Below are 18,471 nucleotides of genomic sequence, written 5' to 3'. Positions count from 1 at the left end.
AGAAAGTAAATTTGCTTTTATTACAGTTTTTATTTTGTTGTGTCTTTGGCCCAAACTGAATGGGGGTGCTGTGGTGTTTGTTTTTTCAATAGGAATTTTACAATAGTAGTTATTTGTTGCATTGTTGCTGTTTTATTGTTTATTACCCTTTAGCCTGTAGGGAGTGGGGCAATGCCATTAAATAAATAAATAACTCAGCCTGAATGAGAACTGACTAAATATTAATAGGTTTTCTCTCCGTGTTTTATAGGAAGCTACCATATCAAAATAACCCAGTTCCTCTTCCTCACTTCCACTTTAAAGCAGAAACTGGAACAGGAAAAGTGTAAGGACTAAAAATAGACTACATTAAGCCTTAGTTCAAACCTTCACCAAGCTGTGAATTTAGTAGTTGGTTGAAGGAGAACGATTATTTTGAAATGTTATCCCATACATGCCCATAAACTTAAAGACGGGAATAATAATACTGGCTTAACTTTCTTAGTTACCATAAGTAACTAAAGTCTACAAAATCTTCAAAGATTTTAAAAAAACTGCATATAAATTCTAACTCTGACTATAGGTAATTCTGTATCTAATTAGGTAATAAAGGTATAAATGTTATATCTGAGAAACCCATAAAATCTGGATGCCCTGTTTCGTCCAACTCTTAACAAATTACTTGAGGATTTGTTGCTTTGCTTCAGGAAGCACTGTATAAGTCCACTAGGCTTCCGCAACTGAAGAAACATGGAGAAATGAGCAGATGTCTTTGCAATAAAGGGAACATGGTCCTAAAGAGTTGCTAAAAGAATCTGTATTTTGTGTATCATTTATCACTGATGGTTTTTACTTTTTGAGAAGGAAATCTATGACATGTAGAGATTCAAGAATAACTGAATAAAAAGGGGGTATAGACATTATCTTTTTAAAAAAAACCAGAGTCCATTATAATGACAGTCTTCCTACTGCAGACTCAGAAATTCTATTCCAAAAAGGATGGAACTTGACCTGAGAAACTTTGGACAGTCACTTTCCAGACACTGTTGTTGTGTCATAAAATAAAGGGCTTGTGTGTGCATGAGATACAGAGAGAGAGGTGGGGGGAGGGAGAACGCACACATACAGAGAGATTGTGTCAACATAAAAAGGTAAATTCTCCCTAAAAATGAACAGAACCATATAATTTTACTGCAATTTTACTACAACATTCTATATTCTAGAACGTTTTTTTTAACTTTTCCAGGTGAGCGTTCCACCCATGCTAGTTTCCCATCCAAATACAAAGATGGTCCGACTGTCCTCAACTTTATCACATATACGCATCATGCTCTTCTCACTCCAGCTACACTTAACATCGAAAGCAACAATTAACTAAAACTGAATATTTGCAGTAACAGAAAATAAGACTTCATTTCACATTATTAAAGTTCAATTTTGGGAGGTGTAGAAATAGGAATATTTCTAGCTGATTTTTTTTCAGAATATAAAAAATATTTTTCATCATGGGGAAAGCTACCAAAAGTCAGATATAATTAATAAGTTGTCAGAACACAATATGATTGACTTGGGGCAAAGTACCTCAGTCATCCATCCTTTCATCCCTCCCTCCATCCTGAATTTGGTTTGCCCCTTTATTTGTGTTCAGGATCTAAAACACAATAAAACGCACAAAACAAAGACACCAAATGCAGCCAATGGGAGGAAAAATACCCAAGTATTTAATTACAAAGTATTAAAGTACTACAGTGCAATGGAGTCTCAGAGATACACAACAGCCTGCAAGAGGAAAAGTCTTAAAAGAATTACAGGATTTCCTTTTGCAAGTTGCTAAATGCTCTTGATATATAAATAGTTCCTGGAACACACTTAGTCTTGTCTTGGTCATTTGCAGAACCTAACATAGACAGCCCTGCTCCATGTGTAAAACAAAACAGAAACAAAAATCAGCTGCACCAAGGCCAATATTCAAAACAGGATTTGCAAGGAGTGCATCTGAGCCATCATGTAGCATGTAGCCACAGGCTTCCTACATTTCGCCAGCCTAGCTTCTACTGTGGGTCCTCCAAGTAACATTGTCGGAATGTTGCAAGTAAATGAGATTATAGACTCTGTTTGCCTAAGGTGCTGAGACAAGCTGTGAATGTTCCCTTACTAACTAAGCAGAAAAAGGCTCAACCTCATCTTCCACATCAGATAAGGTAGAATTCCAGAAATGCTGTAGAAAGAAAAAGCAGCCATACTGTGGGATGCCATATTAAGGCAGGTCATTCACTCACATTCAAGATCCCCTTCTTTCCCATGCTACAGATTCAGAACTGATAACTGCTATCAAGCAAGAATATATGTATGTATGTATGTATGTATGTATAGGTATAGATGATAGATAGATAGATAGATAGATAGATAGATAGATAGATAGATAGATAGATAGATAGATAGATAGATAGATAGATAGATAGACAGAGCTAGAGCTAGATCTCCAAATATTTTCCCTGTATTCCATTCACTGGTAGTCTGGCTTAAAACTAGCTAGATAGCAACCTTTCCTTAAGGCACAGAAAAAAGATTAGCAGTAAGAGAGTGAATGTAAAGAAATACCCCTAAGGACCAAACTACACATTATGTTTGCTATATAAAAAGTACTTATACTTTTCATTTAGAAGTGGGTGGTTGTTGTACGCAATCATATTCGAGGATGGAAGCAATCCTTCCCTATTCACTAGATAAATTCTCCCTCCTCCTTTAATTTATGAAGAAAAGACACAGTTGCACTAGGCATGCAGTAGGCCGAAACAGAGAGTGATTCCTATGATGGCTGCAAATGAATCACTTCTGGAAGAAAACTGTACCCAAGGCCTCCCTGAATCACAACTAGACTTCATGTACATTAAAGGCGCTAAATCACAGATTCTTTCTTTAATAAAAGAGAGGTGATGTTGGCATCTGGACAAAATCTGGACCTGAAATGATTCCTCACTGGTGCCACAGGAACCAGAGAGACCCGTAGCTTATTGAGGTAACGTGCCAGGGCATCTTTCACCATGCCAAAAATGGACATGCACAATACAAATTCCAGAAAGACCTGGAGATACAATTGAATGTCCATTACCAACCGAGGCTGTGCTGATGTCAGGAAGCACAATGTCTTGGCCGCGCTTCTGGGAAGCAAATCATTGGTGCCAAATTCAATTTGCTGTGCCTTTCTTCCACTTCAGATCTTTTGAGTGGGCGTGAACACAGGTGAGAAGTCCACTATGGTAGCTCCTAAGTAGTATTGCTTGTTATACATCCGTCTATGCGGTTGCAGTGGTGAGCCAGGGGGAACTCTGCCCTCGTCTCTCAAGCAATTGTGATGAAGGGAAGAAGCTCAAGCATAAAACAAACTGCTTGCAAATAGTATCTGGCAAAACCACTTACCTGACAATTTAAAGAACTACACTATCTGCTCCCATTTCAAAGCAAAGAATGTCTAGCCACAGCATGCAATCAGTCCCTCATATATGATGCGGTCAAATCATAGACAAATGCCAGCTACCCAGTTAGCTGCATAACAAGGAACAAAAATATTTTGCTGCAGTGATTCTTTCCCCCAAACTCCATGAGAACATGGAAATAATTAATAGGCTAGGCCAGAGTAAACTCCATCCTTCCAGGGTTCCTTACTTAGGAAAATGGAGAGCTTTTTGCTCCTCAACTGTTGTTTGGTATCCCTGCCCTCTTCCTGCTCAATATGATCTATATGACCTATAGGAGACACTTGAACTGTTACCGTAAGAAAGAACATAAGGACTACTGGCACACTATAGTACACTCTACTATAGTAACTGCAACCTGATGAAGAGTATATGACAGTGATGGCTAACCTTTTTCTAAAGGTGTGCCAAAACTGTGTACGTGCTCATGCCCCCCCATCTGCGCATGCGCAAGTGACCCCCCTTATCTGTGCATGCACGAGCAACCTCCCACCGCACTGCATATGCGCAAGCGACCCCCGTGTGTGTGGAGAATTTTCACTCGCCCCAGGCTCCGGAGGCTTTCCTGAAGCCTGGGAAGGATGAAAACGGCCTCCCCTGGAAGTTCAGGAACGAACTTCCGGTTTGCCCGTTGGGCCGTTTTTCACCCTCCCCAGGCTTCAGGAAAGCCTCCGGAGCCTAGAAAGGGTGAAAAACAAGCCCAACGGGTGAACCGGAAGTTTGAAAACAAACTTCCAGTTGGGGAGTTGGGCCTGTTTTTTGCCCTTTCTAGGCTCTGGAGGTTTTCCTGAAGCCTGGGGAGGGTGAAATTGGCCTCCCCCTGCCCTCCGGAAGGCCGAAAATCAGCTGGCGTGTCCCAGAGCTGAGGACTGCCGAGCCACCAAAGTTGGCTCTGCGTGCCACCTGTGGCACATGTGCTCTCGGTTCATCATCACGGGTATATGCTATAGAAATAGCATGCCAGGTCTTCCCACCTTTGGCATGAAATAACAGCATTATTTTATGCAATGAGGGGCAGGGAAATCACAGCAGACTGACATCCAACTCTGTATGCTTCCCTAGAAAGAGAATTTCTCTAGGAAATTCCCTCCTTATTTAGAACACCGAGCCGAATTTGCCGCAAAGAAAGCCCTCTCTTTCTCCCCGTCCATTGTGCACTGCTCCTAGAGGGCCCCCACTGTATCCCTTCTTATTCTGCGTAATATTCATCATGCTGGTTTATTTATGGGCCCCCTTATTCGGGTAGGTATTTTTCAGGCCTGGTGAATAAAACATAAACCTCTGCAGTTTGTCAGAATGCATGCAGCTCTTCTGAAGCTGGCCTGACAAACGGTCTTTGGTTTTCTCTGATGACTGCACTTCGAGAGGAATATATTTGAATCTGGATTCTTGGCACTCAAGGGAGGAACAAAAACTTTCCCCCATGGAATAAGGTTTTTTTGTTTTTTTTTACAGCTTTCTGGCAAAGCACGATAAACCATTCTGGATTACCATAGGCTGCAAAGCACAAACACTGGATTGCATACCAGGAAACAAAATGTGCATTGTTGGGCTGAGAGTCTACGAGATGGGAGGGCGGGAAAGACTGAGGAAAGGAAATAAGGAACCCTTAATACCTTTCTCAGAATTCACACGTGGAGGGCTAGTTTTACTTGCAGTACTTCCAAGTTCCTTGCAACTTCCGCTGCTTGCCAAAAAATGGCTCAAGGAAGCCTCAGATTACACATTTCCATTTAGGTCCCCTCTGAGCAATCGAATTTGTTTCTAATCCAAAACTTCACAGGAGTTTGGGAAGTAGCTGAATAAATAAAGCCCACCTTCCATGTGGCTGATTATTCTATCCAGGCCTCCTGACTTTAACCCTATTAGAAGGTATTAAAGGAGATGATGGATCTATGATGAGGGGGGGGGACTACAAAAAGGTAAGGCATCTAGGCAGAGGTGTGATTGAAAAATGTTAGCAACCGGTTCTCTGCCCGCTTGCTCGATGGACGTGGCCATGGTGGGCATGGCCTCCTTGGCCTCCTGCACCATGGCCCGGGGGGCATTTTCACCCTCCCCAGGCTCCGGAGGTTTTCTTTGAGCCTCCAGGAGGGGCGAAAACTTCCTCCCCCAGGCTCCGGAGGCCTTCTAGAGGCCAGAAATGGGCCCATTTCCGGACTTCCAGAAGGGCCATTTTTCACCCTTCTAGAGCCTCCACGCGGGCCTTGCACTTACCTGGCATGATGAACGGGCCGCATGGAGATTCCTGGGAGGGGAGGAGCGGGCATGGCCAGCCAGTCCTTGCAACTATGGCTCAGCAAACTGGATGTAAAATTAACATCCGGTTCGCCCGAACCGGTGCAAACCGGCTGAATCCCACCCCTGCATCTAGGCTACTGTCCGAGAGTTAAATTACCTGTGTCAGCTTCTAGAAGGCTGAGATGGGATGGGGACACTGTCTTTTCTTATGGTATAAAACTGAGTTTAAAATGATAAGAATCCAACTCTATGCTGACCCATTTCAAGACATTTGTTTTCTTTGGCCATTGGCCAGTGAGGTTTTCTCCCCTTCTGGTAAGCTTCTGTTTACAGAAGCAATGCATCATGTCTTCTTCCTGTTCCTCATCCCTTCCCCTCCTTTTTAGTTCCTTTGAACTAGCCTTTACTTTGGGTGACAAGTCCCTCCACTTTTCTTAGCAGCATTTTTGGAAGTGATTTGCCCTTGTCATCTTCCTAGGGCTTAGAGCGAGTGACTGGCCCAAGGTCACCCAGCTGGCTGTGTGGGTCAGGCAGCACTAGCATTCAGAGCCTCCTGTTTTCTAGCCTGGTGCCTTAACCACTACACCAAGCTATCTCTCTTCTCCTTATTACCTGTTTAGAATTCAATTTGTTAGCCTTTTATCTTGTGGCTTCCTTGGCATATTTAAATAGTGAGCTCAAGTGACCTTGCTTAGCCTTTGGAATTAGATTGGAAGCAACACTTTGCGATGTCCTGTTTAAAAGCCACAGTGCCTCCCACAAGATCAAGGGACCCCATGAAAGTTGCCAGAAGGCATAAAACAGATAAGGGAATTAATTGCCTCCTCCAAATTACACTGCCATTGCCCTGACATGGATACCTGTTCCTGTTTGCAACCACTCTCCCATGTGGCGCTCTGGATGATCCTGAGATAGGTCCATGGCAGTCATGGTGGCCATGAACTCCCAAGTTGTCTCAGATCCTACTACTAGAGAAGGTAGATTGAACACCCCCCACCACCACCACCGAATCATAAGGCTGGGGAACTCCACTGCCAACCCAGAAGTGGAGTGAAAGAGCTCAGGCAAGGAGGTTGCTGTGTAGCAGGGAGGCTGGTGCAATAGCAAAAACCCCAACTGATCCCACCATAATGAACAAAGTCCCACATTCTGTGACCTGTGCGCAGCTCCCAAAGATTCTCAGATGACAATCACCACACCTTCACCCCTGCATCAGAGTTTCAGATGATGCCACACCCAGTGGTGGGATTCCAATAATTTGACAACTGGTTCTCTGCCCTAATGACCAGCTGGGTAGGCATGGCTCGGTGGTCATGTGACAGGATGGGCGTGGCCAACTCAACGTCACTCAGGTCGATGGGAGCTTCGCCTTAGCTGTTACAATGTAATAAGGGTTAACCAGAGAGGCAGTTTCTGTAAGCAAGGCAAAAAGATTAGGCTAAAAACAACACCAGAATGTTTCCTTCCTGCCTTCCTTATAGCCCTGTAAAATGGAAAAAACAAAAAACGAAAGGAGATTTCTTCCAACAACCAGTTCTCCCAATTGCTTAGAAAGTTAACAACTGGTTCTCCTGAATAGGTACGAACTGGCTGAATCCTACCACGGGCACCTGAAACCCAGTTTGGCATATCTCCGAAAGAGCTAACTCTCCCTTCCAGACCCAGCCAGGTCTTGGTGATATGTGCCAGGCTGGCCTTCTCCTCGATGATTTAATCACTAATGAGGGAGGCCTTTTTATTGACTGACCTGGCATTTAGTAGCAGCAGCTAAAAGTCAGGTCCACCCCAAAGGTCTACTGACACTGACTGAAGGCTACTGGAGCCGAGGCCAAGGAACTAGAACACAAACCCGTATAAGACAATGGTCCTGCATTCCCCAAGAACAGCCTGCTCCCTGCCTCCCACAATATCCCCCCATGCCATAATATTATGGCCTGCCCCCACCTCCCCAATGACGGACCCATCCCCACAGCCAGGGGAGGTAAGAGCAGGAACCTTTCATTGTTCTCTCCAAACATCCCTGGAAACCTTCAGCCCTTTAGCTTTACAGTTCACTTAGGGACTTACAACAGTTCACTTATTGACCGTCTGAAGTTATAACGGCACTGAAAAAAACTGATCTATGACTGTCTTTCACCTTTATGACTGTTGCAGCATCCCCATGGTCATATGATTTACATTCATGGATGTTTGACAACCGACTCGCATTTACGACGGTTGCAGTGTCCTGGAATCTGCATAAGCACCTTTTGCGACCTTCTGACAAGCAAAGTCAATGGGGAAGCCAGATTTACTTTAACAACCATGTTACTAACTCGACAACTGCAGTGATTCCCTTAACAAATGTGGCAGGAAAAGTTGTAAAATGGGGCAAAACTCACTTAACACATTCCTAACTTAGAAACATCAATTTTGGGCTCAATTGTGGTCATAAGTCGAGGACTATCTGTACTAACTCTCAGTGACTTAAGGGTACCCAGCCACTGCTTCCTCATTCACTACAGTACATTCATACTGCCTATAATGTATTGATACACACTAGCACATAATTTGGAGAAAGCTAGAAGCAATTTAATTGGCTTTCTTTTCCACCTGCAAATGAACTTATCTCTAGGTATTGTATCTATGAAATAAAATGACATCTAGTATAGACTTTTCCAATTTCATGCACATATATACTAGAACCAGTACAGCGTTAGCAATGAAACATGCTTGAAAATATGAATGTGAAATAATTATATACCACTAGCCGATAGCCTGGTGTTGCCTGGATATTTATTTATAGGGGGAAAATGTCTGGACCAAATGTAATTTCTAATGTTGGATTTTCCCCCTTGCCAGAAGGAGCCCTCTTGTAGAGTACTGTTAAGCCGTTACCATGGCAACTCCACTGTGTTGCACAGTAGAAGCCATTTCACGGCAGTACAGTAGAAGCCATTTTAAGGCAGAACAGGCGGTATCTTAACAGAACACACACCCTGAGGGATTTTAGGGATGTCTTCCTCCCACAGTATTTGTTTCCAGAGAGTAAGTCATCTGTGTACCAAGTTTGGTTGAAATTGTTTGAGACATTCCAGAGTTATGCTGGAACATACACACAGCCGTTTTTATATATAAAGATGATGATGATGATGATTATTTGGTTAATCTTTGGTGAGATTCACAGCCTTTGGAGCTGGTTTGGTAGCTCAACAGCTCGAGTTCTAACCAAGGACCTAGGAACCGTTAAGGTAACGTTGGAAGATATAAGCTGTTCCAAGTAGAGTGGTTTTTTGTAGAATCAGAATGTTCAAGTCCGATAAATTTAGAATTTAATAATAATAATAATAATAATAATAATAATAATAATAATAATAATAATAATAATAATAATAATAATAATAATAATCCAGTGTGCCGATTACCACTGGAATTATCCTATGGCACAAACCAGCAGTGGTAATTCCAGTGGTAATCGGCACACTGGGTGCTATTCCAAAAGCACTGGAATTACATTTAAAACAGTTAAAAATTGACAAAATCACCATCAGTCAAATGCAAAAGGCCGCACTGCTTGGATCAGCACACATATTACGAAAATACGTTACGACGTCCTAGGCCCCTGGGTGGGGCCCGACTAGTAAATAATGCCAAATCCGGCGAAACAACTGGCCGCTGTGATACAATTCTGTTGATGCAATAATAATAATAATAATAATAATGCCACTCCCCTGTCTATATTTAGTAGGGCAATTATCTTATGTTATGCTAGATACTTACTATGGTAAGAGTTAACTATAATTATCTATATAAGATTTGAAGGAGTTAAACAGGAGAAAGAGAAACAAACGGGAGTGTCTACAACTGAAATAAATCCAAGCTGTTTCTGTGGAACTAAACATTCCTTCTTTTTCTATCCTAATAAAAACCAAAAGTCAAGCAAAGAATTGTATTTTATTACATCAAGTAGCATTCAGAATGCAGAGAAGATTTGAGTTATGTATCAGTCAAACACCGATGTTCAAAGCAAAATTATATTTTCAGTGTGGGGAAAAAAATTGAATGATTAGCTAAGACAAAGAGGAGAAAGGTTGGAACTCAAGCTCTTTTTGACAGATTACAAACTGTCCTCCCATATTGGCAGGACCTGCAAAATAATGTTTAAAATCAGAAAAAGTAACCTAGTAAGGAGTTCTAAGGAAAACACACTGCAGGGCTCTCTCTCTCTCTCTCTCTCTCTCTCTCTGTGTGTGTGGTGTGTTTCATTTCAGTTGTAAAAATCACTGGGTAATGGAATCTTTAAATTATAAAGGGTAGAAAGGACAAATCTAGTAACTATATGAAACACTTTTGAGTTAGTCTCTAATGCTAACCAAGCAATGCTATTTCAGGCTTTGCTAATAAATATTATCTTCACTCTTCCAAACCAAAACCGTCAGATTAAAGAGAACTGATTATTTATGTTACAAGATAAATCCAGGCACACCATTACCATCAAGCTCAGTGTAAAATAATGTTCTTCCTCAAACTCATTATGTCCAATTCTGAGTACCTCACACACATAAAAAGGTGAATACAAATTGGTACAGCCTAGATTTTGAGGACCCTAAAAACCCTCATTTTGAGGCTATAAGAAAACAAGCGGCTATAAGAAATGATTGAGGAATCTGGGCAATCTGAAGAAACCAATTAAGGGAGGAGGATGAAATAGTACTTTTCAAATACCAGAAGGTGCTTCATATAATAGGCTTACATTAGGGGAGGGGGAATCTTGTTGAGAAAGAGAGCTGTGTGATACTTCACACGGGTAATTTGATTCCAAGGATTTGATCAAATCACCCCTTCAATCAGACTCTTTTTTTCAATCAGAATCATTTTTTAAAAAATTCTTTGAGGTGTCCTCAAATCAGTTTTAATCTTTGAGGTGCCCTCAAATATAACGTCAAAGAGATGTGAAGATGATTGAGAAATTTAGTAGGCTTTCTGGTTTTAGAAACAAATTCTGTTGAAAATTTACTTTCATATATGGACGAAGCTGGCGGGTTTTGATACGGTGCTTTTGACATGAGGCCAATATGAGTAGGTAGTCGGTTGGTTTTGTCACCTGTGTAAACTCAAGGATTTTTGAAAATGCTGTACTGCTATTTATGTCTCACTCTTCTGTTAAAATTTGTTTAGACAGGTTTGCTGGGAGGGAGGTTTTCTTTCCATTGCTCCTTTTTACCTTTCCCTCTCTTTCATGTGAATCTCTTTTCTCACTTCAATACCATTTTATCCTGACCTAACTCTCAATTTATCTGACCAGCACTATTAGCCCCTAGATCCAGTTTATCTCAAGTTCTTCAACTTTTTCAATTTCCCTTTTAGTTTTTTATTCTTCCCATGCTCATCCGGAACAATTCCTTTTTCTCTCTCTCTTTCTAATACTTGCTTTTGTCATATCTTGTTCTGAAAAAGTTAACTTTTTAAATACTGCATTTCCCCGAAAATAAGACAAGTTCTTATTTTCTTTTGACCCCCGAAATAATGTATGTATGTATGTATGTATGTATGTATGTATGTATGTATGTATGTATGTATGTGAATGAGTCTGATGTAGCATGCTTGTTATGCTAAATATTTGGGAAAGTTTTTTATTTGAAAGCTGAAGTATGATTTGAGCATAAGTACTTATATACACTTGGCTGGGGAGTTTTGAAGGTGCTGTGCAGTTCTCACCCTGGTTATCTCTGCTTTTAAAAAGAGTGTTACAGGGGGAAAGGTTTGAAAGAAAATATTGTGGTGAAATCCTTGATGCAATAGCTCAAGCACTGTAATATTAATGTCTTGTAAAGGGTTATGTCAAGCCTGCTATTTTCATGTTATTCTCCACCACGATCAAAACAGTGCAAGCATTTTCAAGCTTCCTTGTGACAGATTAGGACCTTAAATTGTTAGCTAAAAACCAATTGGCCTGCACTGAATCATGCTGCCTTTCTATCTAGAATCTTCCATTTGAATGGAATGTTACCACGCATGAATCTCAACTCTAGGATCTTGACTGATTCAAGACTCTGCCAGTTACCCTGCCGGGAGAGCTTCAAACTGAAACGGGATACCCATATGTATTAAGGCACTTCCCAGCCCTGAATTTTCTGCACTGATCAGTGAACTGAGAGTGCTTTCAGCCTCACAGTTCTAAATCCTTTAGAAATCCTGTCATGCCATCAGATGCAAGCCAGCTACAGATGCTTTCAATCATTCCCTACCTCTCCTCTCTCATACTAACTTTGACTTCATTTTGTCATTTGAGGAATTTCTGGCTCTCCCCCAAAACCCCTATTATAAAAATCAAACTATTTAAAAAATGGAAAAAAAGAATGAAGCCAAGAGATTTCCCTGTGCCACCATCTGCTAATTTACAGGGTTATTTGTGTCAGCAGTTTAGAAAGAAGCAAAGTGATATCGGGAGGGGGGGACGGGACACAAAAAATATTCTGTAGATGCAGTTTTAGAAATGGGATTACTGGTTTCTATACACAGAACTTGCATTTCACAGATTTAGAAATGAAAATGGCATACATTACTCTTTGTTCACTCTGAAGCAAACTCAACCTGATACATCATGGACGGGTACAAAAATACATTTCCAATGAACTGGAGCAACACAGATGTGAGCTTGCATATTAAAGGAAGCTTGCTTTGAGCAATTAGTGGTGACAAACCATCTTTAGTGCTAAAAGGCAAAGGCCATTAAGGAAGCAGCTCACCAAGCCACCAGGGGAAACACCGACTGCTCCTTCATGCTCAAGTGCCGGACTCCCTCTGGTTGACAACTCTCAACTTTCTTCCTGACATTTGTGGAGGAAACGCTGTAACACCGTATGCGCAGGCATGGTAATCGTCTGAGTCTTCTGACCATCTTATCAGAAGAATAACCATCTGCCCTTCTTTCTCTAGCCCCAGCTCGGACCTGAGTAATGGAATGAGTAAGAAGGAATTCTTCCTAATCTTGTATGACTTCTGAGAATCAAGACCCATTCAATATTTCCAAAGAAGCAAAAGGTCAAGGGAAGAAAAGCTGGAATACACAATAGGAAGCTGGGCTGTTATCTATGTAGTTATTGACATCGGGGATGCACTGAGGAAAAATGATTGTACAAGTTGACCGTGTTTGTGTTTTTAAAGTCCCAAGCTAAGTCTCTTATTAGGGAGTAAAGTTTCATTTCCAATCCAGATAAAAGATTCATAGGTGGCAGGACTGCAATATGATTTGGCCTGAGTTCTTGAAGTTGTTGCCAGCCAGAGTATATCACTGGTTACATAAACGAAGGGTTGGCCGTAACAGCCTTTTTCATAACTCCATTTACAAAACACACAGAGAACAGAGTTCTGCATCTTGGGCTGCACCCTTATTTTTGATTACATTCATTCCTGAACGTCCTATGGTCCAATATTAGAACTACATGAGTCTGGTCCTCTTTCCTATCCATGGTTGCAGCAAGGGCAAGCTTGTAGACATCAGCCCTGGAGCTGCACGGAGCCACATTTCAGCTCTTTATAAAAGGGGAATATGATTAATCAGATTAAAGGAAATGGAGGCAATATAACACAAGGTGACAAAAAGAAGCAATTCTCTGTGAGAAAGGGAATCAAATGAAGAAGCAAGCCCTGTAGAAGACAATGACAAACAAAAACAGGGGGTGGCAGAGAAATCCCATCATATACAATACATTTCACGTTATTGGAATGGAAAGAACATGCTTTCATCCTTTACAGGGGAAAAAAAGTAGTAGTAGTAGTAGTACTTGGTGACATAATTATTAATGCCAGAAGGGCAGAGAGATGCAGGTGTTCTTGACAAGACAAGAAAGAAAAACATTCCGGTAATAGTTGACTCTGTCTTGTGAAGAACAGAAGCATGGAACAGTCAGTCCCACTGGTTCATGAAGTTCACTGTCTGCTAGGAGCAAGGATCAGGAAGAGGCAGCACAATTTCCAAGACTTATCAGTTCTACTGGTAATTACCGGGCTAATTCATGTGTGATAAATGCTATTGCAGGGATGTCAAAATGGTGGCCCTGGGCCAGACCTATCGTGCATAGGCCACGCCCATCCCAGCTCTGCAAATTGGAAAAACACCGCAAAACATCAATGTGAGGGCAACGTGACGCGGCGCGTTTGACACCCATGTGTCAATTGTGAAGAACAGTTTCAACCTGGCGGTTTGAAGACCTAAGAAGGAGTCTCAAGAATTGAGGTTTAGGTGCTATCCTCACACAGGATGGCAAGAATATTACAGGGGCATCATTGGCTATAAAAATCCTTGCATCAGGAGCAATTTAGTTACTAAGAGGATGGTAGACTATTGACACTTTCCAAGAATTGACAAAAACTTGTTTGGTGAAAGCATGGTACGTTTGGATGAGGAGAGATTTATACTGAAACCTTGCTGTTGGAGACAAAAATCCTGGGGTAAGGACCTCAGATAAAGATTTGTGCACTATGAAAGGAACCAGCAGTGTTGCTTTTAATGGGGCTTATTAAACCACTCAATAAAGTATCAAGAAGAATATTGGCTCATAGCATTCAAGGCCTTCATTGTACATTAATGCTCAAAGTATGGAAAATGAACAAGATGAGCTTGAACTCTTAGTTCAAAAGGTCTTTAATAGACATAATGGAGACCTGTGAAAGTGATGCCATAACCTCCATGCAGCAACTGAAGGATATAACTTGTCTAAAAGAAGCAACAGAAAGAGAGAAGGAATTGCACCGTATATTAAAAGTATCCATACCTCTTCGGAAACCCAAGTTAATGAATTTGGTGATTCTGTAGAAAGCATTCTGATTAAAATAACTGAGGAATAAAAATAATTATGTTGTGTACTACCCAACTGAAGGGATGGCATAAAAGGCATGAAATATTTTGATAAGAAGCTTAATTATATCCCAGCATCTGTTAGAAGACAAATTCCCTCAAGGATGTTTTTTCAATGGGGAAAAAAAATATCTTCTGAAAGAGTAGGAAAAGGCAAAAGAGAAGAACGATCCTTTTCTTACTGCTAACCAATTGGGAAGACTCATCCAAGAATGCAGAAGTAGCTGGAATATTCAAAGTCAACGATTGTGTAATGCTAGGGCTCCTTGTGTTATTCTGCACTGTCATTCAGGAGCTTTTAATCTATTCCCCCCTGCTTAGAATTGATTGGCCTAGTTATGTAAATGGCTGTTAACCATTCACTTCATAGCCACTTAAACCTTAAAATCCTCTGGCAATTAGCCAAGTTGGAGAGCAACCTGATCCTTGGAAATCCCAAAGTGCTCTGCATGGACCAGCGATTCTGGGATCCTCCATTATTAAAATCTAGTTAGAAGGCAAAAACAACTGCCCGGACCAGCTTAACCACAGCTCCTTTTCACATTAACAATTCTTTCTCTATTTTATCATATCTGATTATCCCCTCAACAAGCAACTGTTGCTGAGTATATTGCATGAGTCTGACCTTACCCTTTTTGTCTTCCCCATATCACAATACAGTAAAACTTAACTTTAAGGAAAAGGTTGGGAGTGGTGTCTGGTTACATTTGAAAGGAGCCCTGATTACTTGCTGGAGATGCTTTTGGGAACTCCTAAACTGAACAGGAGATTAGATCTTACGAATTACAGATACTTTCTAACCCAAACATTCAGTTGTTCTATGATAGGATATGCAGTCTATCAAGCAATTATGCAGCGCAGAATGAATAGACAGGATTGAAATGTGAGGTTGATAAACACGTGGGCAGGAAATACCTATTTATTTTTAGTATTTAACTTTCTAGAACCAACTGCATCCAAGAATACAGAAGGAACTTGCTAATGGACTTTGTGTTTTACCTTTAAAGATCCTGGAAAATGCGCGAAGTGCCAAATGACTGGAGGAAGACAAATGTTGGTTTCAAACATTTTGAAAAAAGAAGACTCCAAGGAACTACAGACCAATCAGCCTGACACTGGGAAGGTTCTGCAGAAGATCATAAAGCAATTGATTGGTAAACGCATTGAAAACAACACAATAAATTACTATCTTTCTCCTCCTTTCTATTTTGGCTTGAGTATTCTTCCCATTAGTAGATTATGAGATATTATTTATAGGATACTATTTATAATACAGGCAGTCCTTGATGTACGACCATTCATTTAACAACTGCTTGTAGTTACAATGGGCCCAGAAAAAAATGACAAGAGCCATCTTCAAAGTTACAACCATTGTACCACTGCCACAGTGATGCAATTGCAATTTGGACACCTGGCAACTGTCTCGCAACTATGATGCCTTATGGTGTCCTATGGTCACATGAGCCCAATTTGCAATTTCCTCATCTGACCTTTAAACAACCAAAGTCAATTGGGGAAGCTGGATTCGCTTAATGGCCATGTGATTCATTAACAACTATATAAACTGCTTAACAACCACAGTGATTCACTTAATGATCACAGCAAAAAATGGTTGTAAAATCAGACCTGGTTGTGTGACCACTCAATACCGACATTGCTTAGTTATCAAAATTCTGGTTTCAACTCTGGTTGTAAGTCAAGTACTACCTGTATATCCTTTTTTTACCACAATTAGTTACAAGAGATCTCAATGGCATGTCAATTAACAAGATATATATCCCAAAGAATTCTTATCAACACATTCTCATTAACTGGAGTAAATATGGAACGGGGTATTACAAAGGTTTGGCCCATGCCTTATACAATTCAGTATTCTACTAATGATACAGATGACAGAGAGGAGGGAATGGCCAAGAAATCTGCAGATTACACAGAATTAGGCAAGACAGCTAATACTCCTAGAACTGGGGTCCCCAGCACCCAGGTCACAGCCCACAAGTCTGTGCTTATTCAGAATTGGGTTGTGTGAGTGGCTGGATGGAGCACCCAGGCACACAACTCAACTTGTGTGAGCAGCAGGCCAGTAGATACTCATGTATGTGGACACCGGCCCGCCACTCATGCGGCCCAATTCTCCTCTCTCCCCCCCCTCCAGGCAGGCCACCAAATCTCAAAGGTTGGGGGTCACTACTCTAGAAAACAGAAATAAAATTCAAAATAATCTTGTAGGTTAGAGAAATGGACTGAAAGCCACAGAATGAAATTTGACAGAGAAAAAGACAAAATTAGGGACTTAGCAAACTTAAACCAAATATGCAGTTGTAAAAAAGGGAATATACCACAAATATGTTTCTAAAGACAGAAACTCGGAGCCACAGTTCCTTGCCCCCAAGCAGATACTAAGGTGAGGCCAGCTTTTAGAAATGCAGATTTGGTAATCCATTCAAGACAGGATATTTTGAAGAAAGGTAGAATGGTAGAATTAGCCCTCACTTAAGATCCAAACCAGGACAAAGCCATTAAGACACAATAGGAATTAGCCACAGAACACAAGGCTCTTCATTACACCATCACCCTCCAAGGTTCAACCCAACCTATCTCAGACAACCTCAGCTGTGACCCCTGCATAGCCTTGTGGGAGTCTGACAACCAATAGAATACATTTCTTGCACAGGAAGAGGAAGTTCAAGGGCAAGGCCCAAGAGAGGGTATCTATGTACCTATCTCTCTCTCTCTCCTCCATGTGTTCAGCTGCCCAGGACCTAAAACCCATGTGGTCCTGTTCATCAATAAACCATCTTTCCAATCAGTCTCCATGTTTCCAGCATCTTTCTCCCACTTAAAACCGAACCAATGGATATTTCTTCCAACACTTGGGAATTAGATTAGTTAACTGGAAGCTGAGTAGCAGCAGAGTAGAAGGGGTACGAAAAAAGAAAAGAAAATTTAGATTGTGTTAACAGAACTACATTTTACAAACAGTAGAAAGTAATTGCTCCACTGTATTCCACTTTATTCTGTAGTGTATTGCATTTAAGCTTCATGCCGATAATGTAGCACAATGACAATGACACATGTGAAATGCTGCAACTTATGTTCTTAGACATTGAGATGCAAGTTTGTAATCATGGTGTGTGTGTAATGTCACAAACACACTTTTCATTGTGGCTTCATATTGGTTTGTGGTTGATACCATTTCTGTAACTCTCTGACAAGATTTTACAGACATAACTTTTATATAACTAAAATCTTGTAACTTGATAGATAATTCAACTTTCATACCAGTCTCCCTGCTTCTTAAGATCTGATTAAAGGTGAGTGACTGACTTGGTCATGAGAAGATTTTTTTTTTGCAATCATTGCCTTTAAATTAAAACTTTTTAATTCCATCCAGTTAAATGTTCATTCTCTTTAGCATAAGATGAAGCCCATCTTGCTTAGGTAGGATCATAAAATTGGAAGGGATCTTAGAAGTCATCTAGCCCAGTCCTTCTTTAGTGCAGAGGGTGAATTATAAGTAAAGGTAAAGGTTCCCCTTGCACATATGTGCTAAGTTGTTCCTGACTCTAGGGGGCGGTGCTCATCTCTGTTTCAAAAGCCAAAAAGCCAGCACTTTCTGAAGATGAATCTGTGGTCATGTGGCCGGCATGACTAAATTCCGAAGGCGCATGGAACACTGTTACCTTCCCACCAAAGGTGGTCCCTATTTTTCTACTTGCATTTTTACATGCTTTCAAACTGCTAGGTTGGCAGAAACTGGGACCAGTAACGGGAGCTCACTCTGTTACACGGCACTAGGGATCTGAACTGCTGAACTGCCAACCTTTCTGATCGACAAGCTCAGCGTCTTAGCTACTGAGCCACTATGTCCCATTATAGCTGATAGATTTATTTATCTGACCTTTTGGTTTCAACTCCACATTTTCCCCCATTTCA

At 41.0% G+C, this 18,471-nt stretch overlaps 1 protein-coding gene across 5 annotated transcripts in view; it reads right to left on the bottom strand.

Annotated features, from left to right (window-relative positions):
• The window catches only part of RBFOX3 (RNA binding fox-1 homolog 3), a 469,732-nt gene that overhangs the window by 190,231 nt on the left and 261,030 nt on the right, over positions 1 to 18,471 (bottom strand). For 3 of the 5 annotated variants that reach the window (XM_081936818.1, XM_081936819.1, XM_081936817.1), the window contains one exon: positions 15,535 to 15,661. The exons of the other annotated variants lie outside the window; for them this stretch is intronic. In XM_081936818.1, coding sequence (XP_081792944.1) covers positions 15,535 to 15,603 — 69 coding nt within the window. In that variant the 5' untranslated portion in view covers positions 15,604 to 15,661. The remainder of the gene's footprint in view (positions 1 to 15,534; positions 15,662 to 18,471) is intronic. 5 annotated transcript variants of the gene reach the window in all.

The sequence above is a fragment of the Natrix helvetica genome (assembly GCF_964273705.1).
Source record: "Natrix helvetica genome assembly, chromosome: 1".
NCBI classification, from domain to species: domain Eukaryota; kingdom Metazoa; phylum Chordata; class Lepidosauria; order Squamata; family Natricidae; genus Natrix; species Natrix helvetica.
This window is presented reverse-complemented; position numbering and strand designations above follow the sequence as displayed.